The 24,872-nt window shown below is 46.2% G+C and overlaps 1 protein-coding gene across 4 annotated transcripts; it reads left to right on the top strand.

Annotated features, from left to right (window-relative positions):
* Positions 1-1,738: 1,738 nt before the first annotated feature.
* RILPL1 (Rab interacting lysosomal protein like 1) lies at positions 1,739-24,572 on the top strand. Of its 4 annotated transcripts, none has more exons than XM_032128554.1 (8): positions 1,739-2,165; positions 5,940-6,090; positions 10,924-11,042; positions 11,964-12,191; positions 15,299-15,471; positions 15,993-16,085; positions 19,339-19,426; positions 21,752-24,572. In XM_032128554.1, the coding sequence occupies exons 1-8, from the start codon at positions 1,866-1,868 to the stop codon at positions 21,755-21,757; spliced, it is 1,158 nt and encodes a 385-aa protein (XP_031984445.1). In that variant the 5' UTR covers positions 1,739-1,865; the 3' UTR covers positions 21,758-24,572. The 4 variants fall into 4 exon arrangements, with proteins under 4 accessions (XP_031984445.1, XP_031984446.1, XP_031984442.1 ...); XM_032128555.1 differs by lacking the exon at positions 19,339-19,426 and adding an exon at positions 18,431-18,506 and having other exon boundaries at positions 21,752-21,882; XM_032128551.1 differs by lacking the exon at positions 21,752-24,572 and adding an exon at positions 21,248-21,362.
* Positions 24,573-24,872: the final 300 nt, after the last annotated feature.

The following is a 24,872-nucleotide window of genomic DNA, read 5'->3' as shown; positions in this document are numbered from 1 at the left end:
TCAGCAGTAGTTCTAGCCTTGCCACATGTGTTCCTTACATTATTACATTTTTCCTCTACGTGCACTTGAACAGGACAATGGGAACTCGTGTAATACTAAATTCTTGTGGCATAAACTTTTTCTCATCTCTAACTCGGGCAAAACGATGATTTCACAGCATAGCTGCTCCCCTGAGGTACTGCAGAGTGTTCTCCAAATATTCTGCTCAGGCTGCTTCTCGTCCTTGTGTGTTCATAAGCACCTTTGCCAGGAAAGCATGACTACACACCATTATTCATCCTCCTGCTCCCCTGGAACTTTGTGCAATATCCTGTGGTGTTTAACTTTGGGAATAAGTTTCCTGAACGATATATAGATATATTTTCACTGAGTTGTTGCTGTAACTTAGGCAATTGATTGCCAAGCTCAGGTATTTGGGGACTGATTGTTCCCCTCCTGGCTGCCCTGGTACCTGACGGCAGCGCATGAGAAGATCAGTATTTTGTACCGTTGTGACAGAATTGCATGAAAAAGCTGGTCTGGGTGTCACAGTGTTGCATTTCTGGGTGTCACAGTGTTGCATTTCTCATCGTTCATCCCTCCCATTCACCTGCACTGGCGTTTTGCATCTGCCAAAAGTAGATAATTAATGCTGGATTCACAACATGCAGCACGTGTCAAGTCGTTCCAAGCTTGGCTTTTGCAGTCCCAGTGTTAGTTCTCCTGACTAGTTCCAGTGTTTGATATTATTCATCATATCCTGTCCAAAATAAAATGCATTCTTCCTACTCTACATACAGCAAATGGCAGGATTGGGACTTAAAATTATTTCCAGGCACATTTAACTTCTCTGTAGAGACTCATCTGGAGCATCTCTTCCTAAACCCCATGAAAATAAGAACATCCGAACTTTCACAGTCACACCTGCAAGCAAAAAAACTGAAAAACTTGACCAGAAAAATACATTTTGGTTTAATTTAAATTCCTCTGTAAGTGGATCCGTGCCAGCAAACTGCTTCTGTGTGTAAAATCTCCACTGATCCTCTGAACATGTGCACAGTAGAGATTCTTTCTGTGCTCTTGCAGGAATAGCCTAAAACCCCTAATGATGGTGTGCAGCTGCTGTGTGCGAGCCCCTTGCTGTGCTGCAGAACGGCTTGTTCACCCCACTCCGTGCGCCTGCAGCCATCCGTCAGCCTTCCTCCTCTTCGGGAGCAGGGGAACATCACCCCTCTTCCATCCTGGTCCCGGCCATGTCAACTCTGGACACCGCGCTCGCTGCTGGGTACCACGGACACAGCTGTGCGCCCCTGCCCTGCTGCGAACCCGCTCCAGCGCCAGGCATCGTCTGTGTGGGACCCGAACCCCGAACACGGGCGGCTTCGAGCTCTGCCCCGTCAAACTCGCGGTTCTCCTCCCCGGACGAGGCCGCAGGAGAGGTCGGTACCACGAACCCTCCCGCTGTTGCTCGGCACAAGCACCGAGCGAAGAGCACCCGCGCTTGGCGATGCTCCTGTCCCCACTGCAAGCTAAGCCCGGCGGAGCAGGACTGCCACCGCGACCGCTCCCGGCGGGGACCGTCCCGGGAACCGGGAGGCGCGGGGGCCGCGGGCATGCGCGGGGCCGCCCCCGGCCCGCCCAGCGCCGGGCATTGGCCGCGGGCGGCGGGGCGGTGGTGGCGGGGACGCCGCGCCCGCCTCCCGCCGCCGCTGCCCCAGCACCGCCCGGCCAAGTTTAAACACCCCCGGCCGAGCCGCCCCGAGTTCGCGGGAGTTGCCGGGGGCCGCGGCCCGGGCGCGGGGCGGCGGGAGCGGCTGCAGGGGGACCGCCCTGCCCGGAGCGCGCCCCGCCGCCGCCTATGCGGGCGCCGCGGGGCCGGGCGAGCCATGGACGGCGGCGGCGGCGGGGCGCCGCCCGCCCTGGAGAAGAACGCGGCGGAGCTGACGGTCATGGACGTGTACGACATCGCCTCGGCCGTGGGGCAGGAGTTTGAGAGGGTGATCGACCAGCACGGCTGCGAGGCCATCGCCCGCCTCATGCCCAAGGTGGTGCGGGTGCTGGAGATCCTGGAGGTGCTGGTGAGCCGCAACCACATCAACCCCGAGATGGAGGAGCTGCGCCTGGAGCTCGACCGCCTGCGACTGGAGAGGATGGACCGCATCGAGAAGGAGAGGAAGCACCAGAAGGTGCGGGCGGGGACCGGGGGGACGCGGCGGGGCAGGGCTGCCCCCGCCTGCCGCAGCCGCTCTGGGGTGGCCGGGCCCCTGCCCCCCCGCCGCCGTTCTCCCCCCGCCGCCGCCGGGAAAACAAAGAGCGAGGCCGGGGTGCGGGCCGGGATGCCGCGGAGCCGTGGGAGCGGGCGGGGCACGCGTGCGGTACCGCCCGGGAGGGCTCCGGGCTCTGCGCGGATGCTGCCTCAGCGTCGCTGAGGCTTTGGGCGTGTTGTTGTTTTTTGTTTCCTTCCCTCCTGGAAGTTTCCTCCCTCCTTCCCTTTCTCCACCCCTTCCCCAGTCACTGCATTTCCTTCCCCTGTGTCTCCCCGATTAGGACTCCTGCTCCATCCCCTCTCCTGACGAGAGGATAGTGCTGCTTCCTGCTAGGCTAGGAAAGGTCACTGACAAGAATACACTTTCCTCTCCGGAGCTGGGAATGATTTAGCAGTCTAGTTTTCCTGGCACAGACTTCGGGTTAGGAAAGTCAGAGGGGAGAGATGGAGAACCAAGTGATTTCAGAGCAGAGTTAGAGCTGAAGAGTAGGGAAGGTCGGGAAGAGCACTCTGTCAGCTTGCTGCTCCATCCTCTGATGGCAAGATATCCCTTGGCTTGTTCTGGGGTGGTCACAGCATTCCCTGACCCCACTCCCATGAAAGCCCAAGGTAGAGAGCACTTCCCATATCCTGTTAGCTCTTACAGCAGGACAGCATGCTCCAGTTACTGCAGTAAAAGTGGCAGATCCACTCTTTAAACCATCCAGATAACTGAAATGGTTCTTCTAGTAAATGACTGTGCTAAATCATCACTGCTGCCTTATGCCATTCCTGATTCCACACACAGAATCAGGATAAACAGGAGATAGGGGATTTCTGGAAGAGAGACCCCAAACTTCAAGATTTGGCTTAACTGGATGAATCCCGATTTTATATTTTTTAAAGGGTCAGCTAGAGGACTTTCACCTAGCATGTGGAAAATCCAGGATAAACCCTGCAACATTTTGCAGAGGAAGTCTCAGGGCAATGTCTCTGAAAAGGATCGTAAAAGATCTTTAATGTACAAAGCCTTGATAAGTCTCAAGAGTATGAAATAAGGTCTAGAGAATAGATACAAATATGTTATATTTACCAAAGGCTGCGGGTGAAGTGGATACTGAACAAGTGTCATTGTACAAGTTGTTCTGTGTAGATGTTTGTGAAGTTCTTATAAGTGTTAAAAAGTTTCCTAAACGTGTCAGCTGATCACCCTGCTCGTCAACCACCTCTGCTCTGTCAGCTCCTCTGAGGGTCATGAAGTGGCCCAGGGAGTGTTTAAACAATCTACTTCAGTGTAAACAGATTTGAACAGGAAAATAAACTACATTATACATACCTTTTATTTTTTTAAATCAAGTTGATTCCCAATGCACCAGGTTCCTACAGAACAGTGGTCTCACATCTTCTCTGTTCCAGTGTGAGGGTTTGAAGACTCTTTCACAGGACAGGTGCTGATAAGCAGAAAAAATCAGATACTGAGAAATATTTTTGACCCCAAAGCCTCCAAAAAAAACACCCAGAAAAGCTTTTAGTGGTCCTTGCAAGCATCAGTTTATGAGATTTCAGCACTTGAACTTTATGTGTAAATCTGTTTTGCGTGTAAACCTGGCTCAGCACCCACTGCCTGGGGTTTCCTGAGCTGGCTGGCACTGCCTGGCCCGTAGATGTGCCTCCCCTGTCTGGTACTTCCATTAATGAGGATTCAGAAGTTAATTTCTGCTCCAATTCATTGGTCTCTTCAATAGCAATAAATGACAAAAGTGTGCCTAAGCAAACCTCAGGATAGTTGTGTGTTTACAGTGCAGCCACACATAAATGATATGAGTTTAGATAGTTTGGGGGTTTGTGTGCATTCTGTTTTGGTTTTATCAATATGCTTGTAAGTGATGAATGTGCTGGTTTATTGCTAAAATAGGTCACTGCGTTATTTTAGCTACAGAGTTGTAGCAGGCAGCATCACTGTAAACAGTCCAGGTATTTGGCAATATCAATTTCATTACAGATTTACTTTTTTTTCAAGGTAAGAGTTTCAAGTAAAATAGGTGATTAATGACATTTTCTTTCCTTTTTAGTAGTTAAGTCTGCATAGCTTACCACACCTTTGTTATTTATTATTCTTTGCCATATAATGTTTTCTGCAACACTTTTAGCAGCAATACAGCAATAAATGCTGGAATAAAATTGCATTTGGACCCAAAAGTCACCCGGAACATAACTTCCCATTATCAGAGCATACATTCAAAGCAGAGAGCTATCCTTTAATCTCTCAGCAGAGCTTATTTTAGCCTCGAGCTGTGCTTGGCTGGGTTGTTGTCTGAATGTGTTTTGTTGTTAGGTAGGAAAGGGGCATGTGGATGGATGTGAAAGTCAGCAGTGACTCAGCCTGGCTCCAGGGATTTGCATGCAGCTTTTTGTTTGAAGAACATACGTGAAAATGGCACAGGGAATGCCCCCCACTGCAGAAGTGAGATATACAGAGAGGCTTTTAGAACGAGCAAGGCTCTAAATTCAACTGTTTTCCTTGAGGACTTTTTACTTTTTATCCTGATTTGACCTTCATGAGGATTGGTGACAGCTGCTCTTGACACAGAGTGTCCCGACAAATGGGAGCTGTTTTGAATGGCCTCGCTGCCACTAACACAGACACCACTCAGGACATTCCAAGAGAACAATTTACATAGGAAGCACCAGGGTTTGGGCTTGTGTTCCCCATGTGCACCAGGAGCTCTGGCTTTGCTGCACTGGATCACACACTCATCAATTTACACTTGTGTTTCATAACAGGAATTTAGACCAGGCTGTTCTGTCAGAACAAGCATGTCCACTGGCCCTCGCTGTGGGATGGTTTGGGGGCATTTCTAACAGCTTTGCAGCTGCTTCCTGGGCTGCAGGAGGGACTTGGTGCTCGTGTTTCGTTATTTGTCTAACACAGCACCCCCCTTAATCTGGTCCTCACAGCAAAGCAGGGCATAAGGAGCCGTCCTTTGGGTAGCTTGCAGGTCAAAAATGTTTGCATCAGGAATGATCCCCTCAGGTATTTACATTCAGCATGTAGCAAAGGGGACTGTGGTGGCTGGTTTCCTGGTGGTGGCATTGATACCATGAAGATTTTTGCCTTTTCTTTTATACCCCTGTTATACCTTTTTACAACTTCTGTATTCTCAGTGCTTTTTGCCTACATTCTTGGACTTGTTTTTTCAGCTAAGAGACTAAACATTTTAGAAGCTTCCTAGTTAGGGATCAGTGTGCCCCAGACCCCAAGGTCCTCTCCAGAACACATTCTGTAAACTGAGATAGAACCATCCAGGGGAAGGCTCCTTGGGGAGGGGAGCTCACTTGAACCTTTCACTGGGGAATCTTTGATAGATCTGCTAATTAGTAACACCTATAATGATATACCTGATCTTTTGGGGGTGCATTGTGGTGTGCATTGAGGTGCATTCGACCTGGACGTGTGCACCTAAGGTTCCTTAAAATAAATACCAAGGTAAAATCCCTTTTCCCCTTCTAACCGTGTTTGACTCTTGATTTGAAGACCAGGAAAAGGCATCAGCATTAGAAAAGCAGATGTCTTCTAGGAAACTCACAGTAGTCTCATTTAATTGTTTCCCATAAGAATCAGTAGGTTCACTACTAGTTTGATCTATAAATCGTCCAGACATAGACTCTTAACATGTTTAAAAATACAAATGTGTTGTCCTGATCTACCTTATAGGAATTAGAACTGGTGGAGGATGTCTGGAGAGGGGAAGCACAGGATCTTCTTACCCAAATTGCACAGCTGCAGGAGGAGAATAAACAACTGATGACAAACTTGTCTCACAAAGACATTAATTTCACAGAAGAGGAATTTCAGAAGCATGAAGGCAAGTTTGATACTTCAAATTCAGTCCTTGCTTTGTTACAAAAAGCAATATTTTATCAAAATACTTTGGCTGGATATTCTGGTGTGGCTTTTTCCTGTGGATTAATGCAGATCTGGGTTTTGAAGGCTGGTTTGTTTGTTTACTTGGTTTTTATTCCCTGAATAGAAAAATCTCTGAATACATGATGACACTGAAGATATGATTAAGAAGTGGAAGGATGAGGGAATGACAACCAACTTGTTGTTTGGCTGAGAAGGGGACTTAGAGCCAATTTTGAAAAAGTGAGGAGATTTATAATCCAGGGAAGGGGTGAATCCTAAAGAGCTGAAACAACCCATTTGTGGGCATTCTTGAGGCAGCATGAAGTTCAAGATATACCTGCAAGTACCGATAGATCTCAGTGCAGCAAGTGAAACAATTGCCAGCCTCAGCTCTGACCCACAGCTCAGCCAACAGCTCTTTCCCAGGAGCAGAGGAACAGATGCTCGTTTACTCCACCACTCCCAGCACAAAATTTGAGGTTGTGAGACCCCAAGTCCGTTTCACGATGTCCTGAGTGGAGCATTCGGAATGACTGACCAGTCTGAAAGCAGAGCACACAGCTGAGCCATCACAGCTCTCCAGTGAGCACTAGGAATGAAGAGATATCCTTTTCCAGGCTCCGGAGGCTGGGATTAAGTGGAGGCTTGCTGGAGGTGGATGAAACTCTGTCCCACACTGTGCAAGTTGCACTTGCTCTCTCCCCGAGGCCCAGTGCTGTTCACTTGCCCTGGGGAGGAGTATAATGAAACTTTCAAAAAGTAAAAACTGTTAAACCTCTCAAGATACTTTTCAAAACAAATGCAATGCTTTCAATTTAGGAGTGAATTAGTGGCAAAGAAGTAGCCCAACATCAGGCTGACAAACTCCATGCAAAATTCAGAATGGCACTGATGAGTCATGGACCATCAAGACTGACATTGTGTTATAAAGAACCAGCTTCCCCTTTGTTTTCTTTTTTTTTCTTCTTCTTCTTTTCCCTTCCAGTGGCTATCTAGCTCACTGCAGCTCATGTGTTTGCATTTAAATATAGCCATACTCTTCACATCCAGCCAGCCAAGCAAATGCCAGACGTGCTTTTCTTGTTATTTTTACTGTGTCTACCCATGTATAACAACACAAACATAACCCATAAGCCCATTCCAGAGCTTAGAATCTGGGATCACTGATATTCTTTGGCCAAAATAATCACTTTAAGTGAAATCATTAATTTATATCAACCCCATTTTATTAATGGGATCTATTATATCAAACCCAATTGTTTTTCTTTTAGGAAATTTTGTCATTAATGAGCAGGGATAGATTTGTCTCAAATGACTTGTTTGGGTAGTGTCAGAAAGCAGTTCTGCTGCTCTTTTTCAGTCTCTGTCCCATGGTCTGATGTAGAGTCCAGAGAGGCAGGATTTCAAACTAAATACTGTGTTAGCTGGACTCATTTTGAGCAGACTCCAGTGCTCCTATCTCAGCATGGTTTAGCACTGTGATCATGTCTCCCCTCAGCGCTGGCCCCGGGGATCAGCAGCTCACTGCTTACTCACCAGACAGTTAGAGGGGTTATTTTACACAGGCAACAGAGGCCACTGATTTGGGTGTGCAAGAGAGTCAATTGAGAGTCAATCCTGCCAATTAATTCTCAGGGCCTCACTTGAGCATGATGAAGTGTTCATGGGAGAGGCAGAGGCAGTCCTGTGCAAACAGGGGTGTTCTGTGCAGTCTGAGCAGAGCAGGGTTCATGTGAAAGGACCTGTGGCAGTACACAAAACACACGGGAGGAGTTAAAGATGAGTCTGTAACACCCATTAAAGTGACTCCTCCCAAGCCCAAACGGAGCACTGCTCGATGGTGCTGACTGATTGGAATATCCCAGGAAAATGCCACATGCAAACTTGACCCAAGTGTGTCAAACAGGACGAGCAGGCTGCAGTGTCACTGCAGGGGAGCTGCTGCCTCAGCCTGGCTGTGGTAAGGACAGGCAGCAGGATGGCAGCAGTTGTGTGACCCTCCCGTGCTGCAGGACCTACAGTTCCCTTCAAAAGGGGAGTTGAACTTGTTCTGAGTATTGAGGTAATGGTGCAGTGCCACAGGCTCTGCCTGGCACTTTGGCCTGCAGTGATAGGTGTTGTATGGACACAACGCTGAACAGTTTCCTAAAAATAAAGAATCTTCTATTTTTTTTCCGGTTTCTTTTCTTTCTTTCTTTGGTATCCTCCCCTCCAGCTGCTTTCCTTTCTCTTGCTGGAACAACGCTGTGATCACAGCGACCCACAGGAAGCTGCTCATAGGATGTGCCTGGGGAAGCCGACTGGGTGTGCCATTTAAGATCTTGCAGTTATTAGAGTTTGAACCATTTAGAGATAATTATTTTACATTTAGGGCACTTAGTGATTTCCCTCTCCTCTTTCCCGGTGCCTGAGGAAATGGAAGGAGATGTGACTGTTTCACAAAACTCGCCACCTTTCCTTTCGCCCCCTCTTCCTGAAATAAAAATTGTAGTGATCTGTGCACACAGTCGAAGCCTTTTAGGTGTTCACCAAATGTTAGGGAGAAAAATGAGCACAGTGGAAGGAAAAGTAGTCAGCACTGAATGGTACTTTAAATAGCACCTGCTATCTAGAGATCTCAAAGCATCTCACAAGTACTAATGGATACAGCTTCATTCACTAGTGCTGCCTCCTTCTGGGTGAAGCCACCAGGCTAAAGTTTCACTGCAGTCCCTCTACTTCAAGGCAAAGTTTTGGATTCTTTTGTTTTTAAATACAGCTGATGTTTCAGTCCCCAGCCCTGAGATTGGCTGCAACGAGTGGATCCAGGAACCTGCAGTGAGGTTTGTGGGTACAGAGATGTACCAGACCTGTGGTGTGATAGAGGAATGTGGATCTTTTAGAGAAGTTAAGCAGCAGTTTGTGTCTGTGACACTTGTCCTCCCTGGTGGGTATGAGCTGGTACCTAGGCAAAGAATTAAAATTATCCTGTGAAGAACTAGAACCCAGAGCAACATAGAGCTGATAAAAACCAGGGTCCAGAAATAGAGCAGGCAAATGTACCACAGAATTAAAAGGGATGAGGACGTAACACTAGAATGTGAACACCATGTCACTGACAGTTCTTTTCTGGGATTTGACAGGAACACGTCCTGTGAACCAAATTCCTGGCCAGCCATGACCACCAGTCCTTTTCCCAGCAGAGCAGTTCCCTGTTCTCTGCAGTACCACAGCTCTGGTCCTTTAGCATTGAGGATGGGAGCTGCTGTTCCCCCTGTTTGCTCTGGTACACTCCCTGCATGGGAGTCCACAGCTGCTGCAGGAGTGCACATCCACCAGTTACTCCCTTTCCTTCTCTGAGGTTTGTCCTGCTCTACTCTATTTTCCATCAGTTCATTCTGTAGCTGACCTGTGAGCTGGAGTTCCTAAAGACATGCAGCTAAATTCTCTTGTGGGAGGAACTCTGGATTTCTCTGATGAGGGAAGAACAAAACCAGAAAGACTGAGCTGATGTTAGAAAAGAGAGCCTTTCCTGGCTGGAAACATTTGATGCATACAGAGCATATTTCTGATGTGGGAGCTGCTTTAATATATTAGAAAGGAAGCAGCTTTCCAGCCATCCCAGAGTGGGGAGTGAATTATCACCACTTGCAGTTCGTAAATGGAAGAAGCTGAAGACCCACATAACAAAGTACTATGCCAAAATTAATAGAATTTGCAGCAGACCCTGGATTTGAGCTCCTGCTTGGTCTGGACTTTGGCCAGAGGAGTCACACACTGCCCTGGTCACTGGGTTTTCATCTTCAAGGATGTTGTGCAATGTGATTTCATGTGATAGTTCAGGACCATCAAACTGCACATTTCTGTGCCATTCTCAGGGAAAGCCAGGGCAGGAGATTCATCATTTCACCGAGTTAAATCCTCTGGTCTGTGTCTGCTCTCAAGAGCCCATCACTGCAGTACCAGGTACAAATTATCTCTGTAATGGCAAATAGAAGGAATGCTTCCTGGTTTGTGGTTTATGACACTTCCTAATGATTCCTTGGCCAGATTTAAGGTTAATCTCACCCTTTCTTTATTTTCAGACAGGATCAGTGTTGGATTCTTGGCAATGTTCCAAACTCCTTTTACCAGTGAAATGTTATGTAGTATTTTTCTCTCAAGTACAGTTACTCTAAATATGAATTATCACACAGTAGGATGGGAAAAGGGTGGCAAAACAGGAGGAGAAAATATGTGACCATAATTCAGACTAAATTTTGGTTCTGCATTTAAGGTGGGGGTACCCTCTGAAGGTCCTGTTTCATCTTTTCACCAAACATGAAACTGGATTTCAACTAAAAATCAATCTAGTCCAGTGCTCCTCAGCTGGTTTGGATCCAGATGCAATCCAAAACAGTGATATGTTGTTTACATCTTACTGAAGATCCAGATCATCTTTTTTACAATTTTCACAAGGCCTTGGCCAGCTGATTCCAGAGATTATCACACAGATAACCAAGCTCCCTGGGGCACAGTGTGAACGTTGATGTAAAACTACTAAGGCAGCAAGATGCAGCAGTGCCACTCACTGTTATAAATGTTTCTGAGGACTGTCAGTTCCTTTTTTAAGGAGTGTCTATGCAGTGGCTTTAATGGAGTGGATTCTGTCATCTGTGTTCTGTTACCCTTGAAGTAACCTCTAAAGCATCTCTGTAATTCTACCAGCAGGCAACTTCCAGAGTCTACTTAAATATTTCTCATTGTTATTGTTCTCAGCTTCAGCAGCTCCTGACTGTCCTTAGTTTGTGTTCTGTGTTCGTTTTTTAACCAGGGATGTCAGAGAGAGAGCGGCAAGTCATGAAGAAGCTGAAAGAAGTGGTAGATAAACAGAGGGATGAAATCAGAGCAAAGGACCGGGAACTCGGACTTAAAAATGAGGATGTAGAGGCTGTAAGTGGCTCTTGGTCTTCCTATTTCTCTTCTTTCTCACCCATGCTTACAGAACCTGGTTTCAAGTTTGAAGTTAATATAGAAAGTGTAAACAGTGCCAGATTCTTAGTCCTGCAACTGAAGTGTCCAGCAGAGCTGTGGAGTGTCCAGAATGGTCAGGTTTCAGTGCACTCCCACACCAGGGATGCAGTGTGAATCACCTCTGCATGAGAAGGGCACTGCTCAGCCCAGGCCACCTCTGCCAACAGTGACCTTTTGTTCAGGGCTTAGTCTGAGATGAATCACAGACTCCACTGTGACTCCGGGGATGACATGAGGTTTGGCACTTTCTGTGTCAGGAGGAATGACCTCCTTACCCATATTTTGCTTCCCATCCTCACACTGCTTCATGTCCTTAGGCCATGGGACTTTCCCGGTGCTAGGAAGGCCAGGCCTAGGTGATCTCTGCTCTGCCCAAGTGCCTCTGGCAGGTGCTGCAGCCTTTTGAGTTGGGGCTGTCCACACACACCCAGCAGGTCACATCCTGCCTTAGGAGAGAGCCTTGGAGCTCAAAGCAAAGTACTTATAAACTGAATATTAAGGATTCCTCTGTCTTGTATTTCTTCTCCTCTGGGTTAGGATTTGATTCAGAATCCCATAAGTCACCCTATCCTTGAACTAATATCAGAAGTGATGGATTTGCTTTTTTCTGAAAAAATCCCTGTGCTAGGGGAATTTAGTCTAAAAATCAATTAAATTTGGGTGACTGAAATTGTAGTAGATAATTAGATACTAAAAAAATTAATCTGGGGGTGAGGAGAGGGAGGGAATTTTTCAGATTAAATGCAACAGGAACCCTCTAGTTTAAGATGATATTTGGGACTGGGCCATCATAGTGATGGCTGAATGGACACTGAGCTATGGCTGGTGGATGTTTTGCAGCTTCAGCAGCAGCAGAACAGGTTAATGAAGATTAACCACGACCTGCGGCACCGGATCACAGTGGTTGAGGCCCAGGGGAAGGCACTGATCGAGCAGAAGGTGGAGCTGGAAGCGTATCTGCAAACCAAGGAGCAGGAGATGGGCAACCTGCGAGCAGAGCTGGGGAAGCTCAGAGAAAAACTGCAGGGTGAGGACAGCCAGGCCAGCCAAAATGGGGAGGAAGTAAAGGTAAGAGGCACCTTGAATCACTTTTTAAACAGCCTTTTAAAAAGCTTTGGACTTCATACCAAGTACCTCTTTGGCTAATCTCTGGAATATCAGCTGTTAGTTGATATTGGAGGCAGACAGCAGGGCTGTGGTAGCGTGTTGGCTTCATTTTGTTTGTATGCACCTACCCCTTCCCCCAAAGGAAAACAAACCAGTTCCTTGAAGAGTCTGGTTTTTCCAAAGACAAACAGCCAACAGTAGCTTCAGCTTTGCCAGATCAAAGATCCAGCAAATACTCAAGGCCGGATGGGTCACAGGGGTGCACAGTGGTGATGGTGGCAGGTGAACCACAGTGGAACAGAAGCTGTGCCAGAAGTGGTCCTGGAGTCAGGGCACAGCTCTGCACACCTGGTCCATGCAGTGCTTGTGGCACTTGGATCAGTCAGGACTAAGCTGGTTTAGTGCTACCAAATCAACATATAAATATTTCAAGGCACTTTTTAGAGGAACGAACTTTGGCCTTATTTCTGCTTTTGCTTCCTATTAGAATTGTGCAGTGAAGTGTTGTGAGCACAGATGTTCGTGAAAAGCAAATGTTCCTGCTGGCAGAGCTGGATTCTTGCAGAGCAGGCAAAGTGACAGTCTGCAAATAGAGCTGGGCTGAGATCAGAGCAGCAGGAATGCAAACTTGAGGGGAGCTTCCTGAGAAAAAGATCCACTGATCTGTTGATCCCATAGTCCTCTTTATGGTTCCTAGTATTTTCCTTTGTGCCTACGACATTAGTTTTTTCTTCCTAAAGCAAATGTACTGCATTTCCCTCTCCTCATGATGCTCTTAGCAGAGTAGGAAATACAATAAGGGGTGTCATGATATTTAAGAACTTAGAGGAGCTCTATCACACAGAGCCATTCAACTTGATGCATTGGTAAGAGCTCCATGGTGTAAATGCCTGACAGACTGCAGCAGAGAGTGAAACATCCAGTGAAACATCCAGTGAAACATCCATTTCACTGGCAACAGGCAGGAATACACATCAAAAAGCAGAGACAAGTGCTGATGGAGTACCTTGGTCCCCCAGGAATGTGACAGCCAGTGATGTGTTAACACGTCACTGCTGAGTTGGGCGAGCTCTGTACTAATAATGAAAAGGATTATTTCATTGCTGTTAATTCAGCCAGGACACCCAGCTTTGTAAACAGGGCTGGGGAGCCCAGGCCTGGAGCCAGCAGGAGTGAAAGTGTCCTCAGTGTCTGCAGAGAAAGGATGCATTCTTCACCTCTCTCTAACTCATCAGTTCCATGGCAATGGTGCCTCTTCTAATTAGAGCCGTTCCTGCTCCCTCTGCCAGGATGGTGCTTACACAGGAATTGCAGTGGCAAGCAGAAAGCTGGAATAGCTGCATGCTCCAGAATGGACATTACTTGTTGGCCTCTGTCAAGGACATTTGTATTGGGTACAGGCTGCTCAGTCTTTGCTGATTTGAGCCAAATCTAGCAAAAATAGTTTATTTGGGCAGAGATGTGGGGCAAATATACAACCAAAAGAAGAGACATCAGCTCAGACCCCTATCTAGGGGGTGAAGAGGAGGAAAAGTGTTTGAGTAATTTCCTTTGAACCTCTTGGTAGGTTGCCTCAATCTTTATTCCATGCACAGGAATGTGTTTGGATGGAAGGGGTGATCAAACAGTGCCCAAGTGAGCATCGCTCCACTGCCTCATCCCTGCAGGACAGGCACTGAAATTCACCTTGCACCAGCCTTAGCCACATTCAGCCTGAAACCATGTATCAGTGTATTGCAAAACCTTCTCACAAACACAGGGGCTTAAAAGAGGGTAGGATCAGGATTACAAAAAATGGACTGTGTAGGAATTTCACTGCTTAACTCCTCAAACTTCCAGCTCGTATCCCAGCGAGGCATCACTGCCACACAGGAGCTCTGAGACTCTGATCTCTGCATCCTCCCAGGAGGGTGAGTGGTTGACTCATGTGGTGGCCTCTATCAGTCCTTACAAAAAGCATCACATTTCAAATGGGCTTTGCTACATTTCAAATGTGTTTTCCTGGAACAGTGTGTCCTGCATTTATTTGTATTGTTATAAATCCTGCAGACCTCTTAAAGCTTGGAGCTGCTTTTCAGAATCTTGATTCCAAGCACCCTTCCCAGAACCTTGTGATTTTTCATTACCTGGTCCTCAGCTCTGTGCAGCCACTGAGTGGAACAACAGCAGAGGACCTGAGCAATGGTCTCCTGTGTGCTGTGCTTACACAGACCACATTTCCACAAGCAGTGTGTGCCACAGAGTTGTAAGCAAGTGCTAGAGTGACAGGAAGCAGCCCCATAGGCCTGGGAATCAAAACTCATACCTAGAGAGCAAATTCTGGCTTGTTGGGAGCCACAGAAACTGGGTGGTGGGAGATAAAATTCCTCCAAGCTTCCAGTGAACTCTTAGAGGAAAAGAGGCAAGGGTGCACATGTACAAACACCTCAGCTGCAGTGTTCTTCCACTTTGTAGCCAGAGCTGGTGCTAACACCCCTCCTGGTTTTTAATGAAAGCATAAGGGGGGATAGAAACTTAAATCTCCACTTCATATGTTTACATTCTAAGGAGACACCTCTCTGTGGGAGGAGCTGGAAGGAACTGCATGACCTTTGCCACTCCATTTTTTCAGTGTTCGGATAAAAAATGATGTTTGGTTTACACCATTTGTTAAAAGTATGAATTCCTTGAATGGACTTACCAAAAATTGGACATTTTCAGTGGACTTTCTGGCAATCTGGATTCCACAGGAATTTCTCCACAAAGAAAAACCTTATCCCCTATAAGGTAGCTCAAGCTGGACCCTGTGTCCAGGCCTGCCAGCCTCACCTGTCCTGTGTGTGTCATCGGTCAGCCTGTGCACAGGAAGGGACAAAGTGATCAGATCCCTGAGCTGCTCCTGCTGACAGTCTTTAACATCAAAAACAAGTTCTTCTGCATTCTTTTTCTTCTTACAATTGCTGTGGTTCTCTTAGAAAAGGATTTAATAGTGCTGAAAGGAAAAGGCTGGGAACTGTTCTGATAAATACTTCAAACTCCTCCGACGTGCTCTTGCACGGTGAATTTAAAGCCCACGTTTCACTCCCCAGGCAGAACCAAACAATGATGATTGTCTCTCTGAGTCAGAAAAGATGGCAATGGACTTAAAAGATCCCAATCGCCCAAGATTCACCCTGCAGGAGCTCCGGGATGTCCTTCACGAGAGGAATGAACTGAAATCTAGAGTGTTTTTGCTTCAAGAGGAGCTTTTATATTACAAAAGGTGAGTTACATCTCCTCTCCTGTTGCATGATATACTCAGGGGAGCCACAGGGCAGGTCTAGAAACAATAAATGTGCTCTGAAATTCTGTCCAAGCTCATGTTTCTGCAAAGGCTTGTGTAGACACTGTGAGAATTGGCCTCAGCTTGAACCTGGTACCTCAAACTTGTCCTTCCCTAACTCCCAGGTCTTCCCTGAATCCTAGAAAGATTACAAACATTTAATGCTTTTGAACTTCAAAAATGAGGATAGGAGTGGGTCTAAAATGAAAATTCTAGACTTTTTATTCAATCCATTGCTCTTCTCCCTCTCCTTGTCACAATGGGAAAAAAATACTGAATGGAGACCCAGTTCTAGGTGCTGTTCCTTGGTTGACAGAAAAATCTTCAGTGGATTTTAATGGGTTTTGAACAGATCTTTTTGCATTCCTTCATCAACAGTGCTACCTCAGATTGAATTGTAGATCTCAAAGTGCTTCCATGGCTTGGGAGGAGAACATTAATTATCTTTTCTTTCTTTCAAGTGAGGAAATGGAAGAAGAAACTAGATCTCCACAGCCTACACCCATAATTCAGCCAAAACCCTCAACTCAGCCTGAATCTGGAATCAAACGACTGTAAGTAGCATATTTACTAAGCATACTGGATATAGTCTGCAAATACAAATGTTTCTTATGCATAGGACAATTTTAAAGACTTTAAAAATTCAGATAACCACATTCCTACTGTATATGAGAGAGACACTGAATGAGCACTTGGCAGATGGAAAACAACAGTTGGTTTTGGCCAAAACTTTTGCCTAGATCTGGGACAACTTTCAATCTTGGATTATCATTTTCCCATGACCTCACTGTGCCCATTTCCCTGTTGACTGAAGCCTTTAGACCCTGACTTGCACTACGTGGGCAGCACAAAATCCTTCTGTTTGCTGAGCAAATTTGCTGCTGAGAGGATGGTCACTTGCTTGGCTGAAAGAACTCCACCTTCTTCTGAAATACTAATGCTGCTGTTGGAACCAAAGCTTACTGCCACAGATGTGCTGTTGCTAGTGTATCACTTAATTATAAAATCACAGGGTTGGCCAGTCCTTTTCTCTGTTGAAACTCCCTCCTGGACATTTATTTATTCCAAATTAAGTCTTCCAACCTTATAGCAACTCTTTGGATTTTTGTGATACCGGAAGCTGAACTTTTTAAATTCCACCAGTGATTTTGGAACAGTTGTTTCCATATAAAAAACTCTTCCACCCTGTTGCCATGTCCATAACCTTCAGTCCTTGTTTAATAATAGCAGCAGCCCTGTGAGAGTAAATTCCATAGGAAGATCTGGACTGACCCAAAACACCATGAAGTCAGGAGGGCACTGATGATTATTTGCAGTAGACTGCAGCTTTCTGCCTGTGCTGAGAGGAACCTTCCTCTCACATGAGTAGAAAATACTGAGTTTGGATTTCAGTTTCCATTCTGCAGCTGTGATGATGAGGATGATAATACTTTGTTGCACAAGATCTTCACTGTAAAGCTTCTCTTTTCTTTTACATTTCTTTCAGAGCTTTTTAAAGCTTATTCTGTTGTAGGGAATGGCTGGTTTCAGCTCACACAGTTTGTGTTGTGCAGCTTCCATGTTTGATTTGAAATGCTGCCTTTGATGAAGCAAAGGCAGCGTAAAAATCTAAATAGAGGTTGTAAGGCAGAGCACATGTTGGTGAGGTATTAGCTTTGACTCTGCCTAAGCTGAAGTTAGTTCTTTTAGCTGCCATGCTCTGTCCCCAGGTTTCAGTCTGCTCTCTCCTTTTAGCCATCATATTAAATAAGGGAATATAAAACTGTCTACCTGACTAATCTGAAGGATGGTAATAGTTTTCAGGTTTGTCTCATTCTTGCAGCCTGTCTGGATAGGATTTCTCTGGCGGGGATTTTATTTTTCTTCCCTCCTCCCCTCTCTGTATGTTGTCAACACTGTACTCGTAGATGGGCTTTAGAATGTCAGGAAATGTCACTGCTGGGAAAACCAAAGAACCCAAGTGTAGCTTCTGTCCTGTCCCAACACCTCCTGTCCCAGCTGCAGTCCCTGCCTGCTGGGAGGTGTCTCCAGAGCTCCCTTCTCCCTCTCCAGGGTACCTCTGGCTGCCTGGGGAACACTCTGGCCCATAAACTCTCTGTACCCAATGATGTGATGAAAACTTGCAGTGCTGCTCTCTGCATGCAGAGTGCCTTTACAGAGGAAAGGGGAGCTGCTTTTCCCTCTCTTTCAGAGTTTTCCTCCTGATTAAACAAAAAGCTGAAGTACAAACATAGGAGCCCTCTCAAGGGAAGTTTTATGCTTGCCTGTGCAATGTGCCGTTTTTCCCTTCACCACACAGAGTCTGAGGGAATGAGCCATCTGGATGTGTAGCCTGTGCCATCCAAGATGTGCTCAGGTGATTCAGTGCTGCAACTCCACAAAGAAAGGAAAACAGAAGTTACAGAAAACAGCATTTTTTTCTGGGTTGGCACGTTTGGGGCAAACTCTGAGTTCTGATCTCAGACTGACTGACTTGTACATTTGTCTCTTCCACATCACATGACAGAGTTTTAATGAAATAATGTAACCAGGAGGCTTTACTGAGGAGGAAAAATCCAAGGATTAAAAATGCTCCCTCTGTTTGGAGCAGAAAACACCCTTTTGTTTTCTCCTTAAGACTACGTGCTTGTTTGTCACTGATGTCACGCCTCAAACAGCCAGGAGTTTTCTTCCTATTCTTGCAGTCTACAAAAGCTGGTGTGTCTGTCAGTTCTGCAGCTCAGGACGTGCCACGTTGCATAAAAATAGAAATCCTGGCTGCTGCTAATGATCCAACAGTGTTTGCCCATTTGTTTTCAATTTTAATCTCAAAACAGCAGTTGGTGAGTTGGGGAGAGATGCATTTGGTCACAAGTGAAATGTCTCTCGTGATTTCAACTTAATCTTTAATTGACATTAGTCCACAGTTCAAAAAAATATTTGGCACGAGGGAGAACCTCTGAGGAGAATCCTTAGAAAAACAGAGGGTGTTCCAGGTACGGATGGAGGTGTGTTGGCAGGTGTGTGTGGGGCTGGCTGGGCACAGAGCACTCAGCTCTCTCAGCCTCTATGCTGCATGGATTGTCTAATGCTCAGTGAAAGTGCTGAACCCTCACAAAGAACCCGTCTTGCTGCGAGCCAGCTCCAAAGTGCTCCTGCCAGAGCAGCTGCAAGGTTTCCCAAAAGCATTCACCTGCCTGCAGTTGGCATCTTTCTGCATGAGAAGTAACACAGGTTCTTTTGGAACAGACACACAGGCCCTTTAACCATGGAATTTCTCAGGAGGTTATTTCAAGAGTTCACCTGCAATTCTGATTTTTAACTTGAAAAGATCAGCTGTAACCCTTCTAGGATCTTAAACTGTAACGCTGGTCCTCTCTAACCCTGTTTTCTGTGCCAATATCCAGTAGTCACAGCAGAGTCCTGTTTTGTATTTCTTAACATACACCTTCATCCTTCATTTCATCGTGTCTGTGCCTGTTTGTCTCTTGGATCAAAAACGTGCACTCTGCTCTGCATTGCTAGAGGTGGTGCATACCTTGATGAAATCCAACCCAGGTTGCAGGCTGCCTCACAACAGGAAAGTGGTATCTTTTAGAAATCCAAAAGCAATTGAAACTGCTACAATAACTGTTTTTTCCAAACAAGTGTTTTTCACTGAGGAGAGCTGTCTTGGGTGATGCAGATCCCCCTCTCCCTGTAATGTGTCCTGTGTTGTAATTCAAAGTAACTCCGTGTATCCTGTTTGCCTCTTTTCTTTTTAATGGAATGCTTTTTCTTTCCCTTGCTCCAGTCTTATCTCTTCTGTGTCTGTGCTTTCCTGACCAGGATCTTTACAGCCATAATGCCCATGGTAGCAGCTGGATTGATTCCAGACGATCCCACATTGCAGCCAATACGAAGACTTGTGTCCCTTGTAGGAATTTTTTTTAAATGTTTGGTACTGTGGTTTCCTCTTGCATGACCCCATGTTAACAAGCACTGCTGGTTGCATTCTCCTGGCTGCCTGTGGGATCCCAGAGGATCAAAGTGCCAATCAGAATGACCAGTCAGTGTCAGTACTCATCCCACTCCTCCATGCTCATCCTCAAACTGACATTTTATCACCTTTTGCCTCAATGTTGCCATGCTAAACCAATCAGTGTTCCTTGGAAAATTGGTGCAATAATGCAGTTTTAACCAGCATCTGTTAATTCTGCTGTGGCTATTCACAGTTCTCACCAGTGCTTTTTGAGAAACTCATTTCTAACGATTTGTTACAATCATTAGTTAGAGTTACAGAATGGAGTGGCTGATTTCCACATTAATTTCCACTGTTAATTACAGGCTGTTGCTTTCATGTCTTTCTATCTATGCCCTGTATATTTTGTCTCTAATTATGTATTTTGGAATAGAGTATAAACTCTTCATAATCAATTCTGTCATCCAATTCTTGGCTCTCCCTGGAAGACATACTGGTAATTGTTAATGCAAACCTCTTTACATTAGAACTGCTGCTTTAGTGATCTTTATATCTACAGCAGCGACACAGCTTTAAAATCCCTTCCTCTCCACACAGACAGGCTTTTTTCAAATATCCTCCATGAGAATTTTCTAGGCATAATAACAATTTTCATTGTTTCAGAAGGAATTTTAAAAGCCAAACCCTTTAGAGATTTATGAACTTATTTTCTCTCTTGCTTAATTTCACGATAAAGTGAAAAATTACTGAGCTATGACATTTGAAACTGACTGTATAAACACAGCAGTCCTTTGTGTGGGCTTCCAGACAGTAACCCTGAGCAGGCAGGACCAAATGTGCTCTGCAGAAACCCTCGGTCTCTAAACGCTTCTTTTATCAGCTGGAGCTTGCTCTGGCCCTGAAAATACACAGTATATGTGTGTAAACTCAGGAGCTCCTATGATGAAGGTGGTAGAAAAGTATGAAGCTAATTAGGTGCAAAAGACTTATTTCACTATTAAGGCTGCACATTTGAAGCCAGGAAATGCAAAAGTTCAGGTCCTGCTGGCACTGTTATTTATGTGCATTTAACTTGTGTAGTGGTTTATTTCACTTTCTAGTCAACAAGTAATTATTCTTAATATTCTCAGTAATTACCATCCAGCTTCCTCTGTGATGAGAGACATGGGAGATCCAACTCCCTGGTCTGTACAAGGCAGCTGGGAGGGTTGGGATCGTGGTGCTGAGGGGGATGAAGGGAGTGTGGGAGGAGGGAGAACGCTGGGGAAGGTGAGCATGGACTCAGGGTCAGTGCCCTGACCGATATGCCACCACCCACCAAAGGTGAGTTTATACTGGCACAGTCCCTCACTGTGGAAGCATTTAGCAGTTCCTGTCCTGGATCACAACTGGTATTTGCTACAGTGCAGGCAAAACAATCTTCTCCTGGAATCCACCCACCACTGAGACCAAAGGGATCCGCAGCCAACTCAGTCCTTTGGTAGCTGGAACCACAACTTTTGCATTTCTCAGCAGGCCTGAACACTGCACTAACACTGAACGAACACTGAATTTGCCTAATCCAATAACTCCATCCCATACAAGTAAAACGATACTAAGGATTTTTCCAGCTGTACTTTTTAGCTGTATTAAATGGCTGTTGGTTCATGTACGTCATTATCTTAGAGCACCCAGGCTGTGTGACAGGAAATGACGTGCACACGTGTGCATTTGTTTAGAGCCTTCATCCTGCAAACTCTCAGGCACGTGGGTGCATTTATTCATTCATTTTTGCAGGAATCAAGTCTGTGTATCAAAATCTCTACACTGGGAAAAAATGTGGAGACTTATTTTCTTATCTTATGAACTTCCCTGCTGACCACCTTAAGAAAAATTCTATTTCTGCTTTGTGGTAAAATATACAGATTTAATGCCAAAGATACCACTTTACTTATGCCAAGAAACTAACTTGGACTGTGTGGCTTCGTTACCTGAGGGCTGGGGAAGGGGGAAGAACCCACATCTAAATGATACCTGCACCTTGTAGAGTCAACAGCATTTAGAGCTTATCTGAAGCTTCTGTAGCCAAACTGCTTGAGATTGCAATGACTCCATCCCTAACAGCATTCTGACATGCACTCCCATCAGGCCGCTCTGCCTTGATCTTCTGCAGATGCAAACAGAGTTTTTTGCTCAGTGTTTTGTTGTGCTGTGTATTGGGGCGGGTGTCTGAAGTGCTTTCAAGATGGTAAACAGTCTTCTTTCTTTTCCCTCCCTCCCTCACTGCTCCCTTCCCGGAAGGTTTAGTTTCTTCTCTCGTGATAAGAAACGTATGCAGGCGTCACAGAAAAATGTCCACTTCCAGGAAACTTTTGGAGAATGGTCACATTCAAACAGAGATGACTCCTACATGGAACAGGGACAAGAAGCCCTACAACACCTGTGACTAAACCCCTGAGGTGTTTGGTTTGCTGCAGTAGATCTCGACAGTCTCGGAACAAGAAGCTTCTGTAAAGCAACGCGGCAGCTCGTCACTATTACTTGCCTTGCACACCTCGGGGGTTGTTCGGACTCTCCAAAAAGGATCCCTCGCTGTTCACTTGGTGACTGTTTGCTGCAAACGGGAACCCAAGCTTTGTAGTAACAGTTGCTGACACCCTGGGACATGGAAGCTTCTAGATGACTTGTTTTGTGCTGAATAACAAGTCTATGATCTTGTTCATGCATTAACTACAGTAACACAAGCTTCTTTAAACCAAAAAAGGACCTGTGCCGTTGTTAGAAGTTTGTTTGCAGTGTATATCTAGTACAGGGCAAAGAGTCTTTCACCCTGTTTGTTAACACTATCAGTTGTTTGCTTTTTATTTCTGTAAGAATTTTTTCAAGAGGGATACGACAGCTGGACACCCTTGGTAGCAGCCACAGCTCTGCTGTGTCCTGTCAGTGCCGCTGGCATCGGCATCTTGCAGAGTCACCCCTTGGAAATCCACCTGACACAGTGATAATTGGAGTAGCCTTGAGAGGGACAGTGAGTGTACATTTCCCTTGTGCTTATAGTGCCTAAAGCATGAAGAGCCAATGTATGAGGTGAGCGTGCCTTGTGTTCTGCAGTATTAATAGAAAACAAATTGCTTACAGGGAGGAATCCTAACTCTTGAATTTTTTCCTTTCTTACCAGGGACTTCCCCCCAGTGTAGCAGGCAGCTGCTGTAAAGGGATTAGATCCTTCCCACGGACAGGTTTTTAATTAAGTCACACTCCAGTTTCCTGTCTAGGTAAGACTGCCCAACTTCAGAGGGAAACACTTCCTCAGCTGGCTGACATGAACTATTTCACTGACCTAGACATGATCCCAACCTTTTCTCTTGACTAAACACTACTTGGGCAGAGCAGGTAAATTCTGTGTGTGAGGCTGCCCCTCTGGTGTTGGCAGATGTTTGGGTAGCCCCTGTTACAGGGCTGAGCCTGGGGGCTGGGGTTGGATCTGCTTTGCAGCTGAGCTGGTGAGACCCCGGCTCTGACTGAGGTTGTCCTTCCAACACTAAAACCCCACAGCATCAGCACTGTGGACAGCCCAGTGTCAGTGCAGTCCCCACCTCTGCTCCACACACTCCATGAGGCACCTGGCCAGGTGGGAGAGGGTGAGTGTATCCACGGCTCCGTGTGAGGATGGCATTGAGGTGTCTCTGTGACCTTGGCCGTGTGCTGGGAAGGTCCATGCTGGAGACCACTGCTTGTGGGGAGGATCCAGTGCCAGCAGGGCCATGGGCAGCTTCTGTACGTGCAGCTCAGTGCCAGGGCCTGGGAGCTGCTGTTGGCATCACAGCCCCAGCTGCTCCACCTGCTCTGTAGAGCCTCTTCTCAAGAGTGGCACCAAGGAGAGGAAATACAGCTGAGGCTGGAGTAAAGCTCCAACTACTCCAGGTACTGAGCGTAGGAGGAACTCTCAGAGGACTCCAAAGGGCTTAGTACAGGCCAGTTATTTTTACTGCAGGGTGATCCAAGACTGGATTTTTAATGTGTGTGAGCAGCAAATGGTTCTTTAGCCCACCTGTAGCAAAACCCTGGCAGGAAACCGCTCCTTGCAGTGGTGGGCTGTGTGCTGCCCTGCTCCTGGTTGTAACTGCTTCATTCCAAACACGCACCTTCTGTGTGTTCTAGGTAGGGAAAGCGTTTACTGTGCCCCCCTGGTGTCACTGCAGCTCGGGGCAGGGGGGACATGTGGCCTTATATGCAAGCCCTGCATTTGACACAGTGACCAGAGTCCAGCGTGGGTATCGGGCAGATGCACTTCTGCCTGGTTACGTTTTGCTAACGTCCTTAAAACAGCAGCACTTCCCCCCTCATGTGAAAAGCAACTCTTACATGGGGAGAGTGTCTTAATTTAATGATACTTAAATTGCCAAGATTTGGCTTCAATTTCGTATGAGTAAACAAAAAGTGCAGTACAGTCACATCAGGCAGTTAAACTGTGGATGACTCCGAGTCTCTCCTGAGCGCAGTTCAGTCGTGTGGCGCACTTAGAAGGGCTGCAGTGAGCAGAAACAATGCCAGAACGGGCGGATGCACGGCCTGAGTAAGCAGATCCCTTTGGAAATCAGCTGAGAGCAGTGAGCTGGGATAATGGAACTGCACAGACCGAACCTAGGCCGGTGCAGCACAAAGGAAGTCTCCTGGCCTGGTGCACGTACAGCCCATCCCGGAGCCCAGGGCACTGTCGGGCCAGCTCTGCAGCCAACACCAAACCACTGCACGAGGCAGGACAGCCTTCCCCCACATCTCTGCAGCTCATTACCTCAACCCCCTCGGTAGCTCCTCCTGACCTGCTGGCATTAACCACTCGTTCTCATGTTTGCAATACTGCATTCACACACTCCAAGTGCCGTCGGGAAGGATGGCGCAGAGGGAAGCGTTTGTAAAGATCTGAAGATCTGTCATGTATTGTTTGTCAATATTCAAGGAAAATCTGCTTTTAGAAAGGGCCAGGATGGTGGCAGGTAAGGGGCGTAACAATCCTGCCTGCCAAGTGCAGCATCACTGACATTTTTTTGGTTTTTTTTTTTTTTTTGGTTGGGCAGTAAATCATTTTAACAGTTTAATAAATATTTCTGAAAAACGCGTATTTCTGCAAGACTTGTGTCCTTTTTTTTTGTGGAAAGTAATGCCATCCCTTCTTGGGGATGCAGCCTATGGATCTGTCTGCATACAACTCTTCATGGAAATACAGCCTCAAACCAGACAAGGTTTAGGACAGAGACATTCAAAGGCTGATGAAACACAATTTAAAATACATTATATATTTAAAAATGGCTTATGATGACAAAGAACATGACAGAACCTTTTCTAGAAAGCACCGTAAGCTCCTTAATGGAAGAGGTGTGTCTGGCCCTGAAAAAGGTGTTTTGTCCTGTTTTCCCCAATT

This window comes from Corvus moneduloides, chromosome 18, assembly GCF_009650955.1.
Source record: "Corvus moneduloides isolate bCorMon1 chromosome 18, bCorMon1.pri, whole genome shotgun sequence".
NCBI lineage: Eukaryota > Metazoa > Chordata > Aves > Passeriformes > Corvidae > Corvus > Corvus moneduloides.
Note: the sequence above shows the minus strand (reverse complement) of the source record. Positions and strands in the feature narration are given on the sequence as shown.

Coding starts and splice junctions, on each gene's coding strand:
- RILPL1 (XM_032128551.1), top strand. CDS start 1,866: ATGGACGGCGGCGGCGGCGGGGCGCCGCCCGCCCTGGAGAAGAACGCG. Junction 11,043..11,963: donor AAAATGAGGATGTAGAGGCT/GTAAGTGGCTCT, acceptor GATGTTTTGCAG/CTTCAGCAGCAGCAGAACAG. Junction 15,472..15,992: donor GAGCTTTTATATTACAAAAG/GTGAGTTACATC, acceptor CTTTCTTTCAAG/TGAGGAAATGGAAGAAGAAA.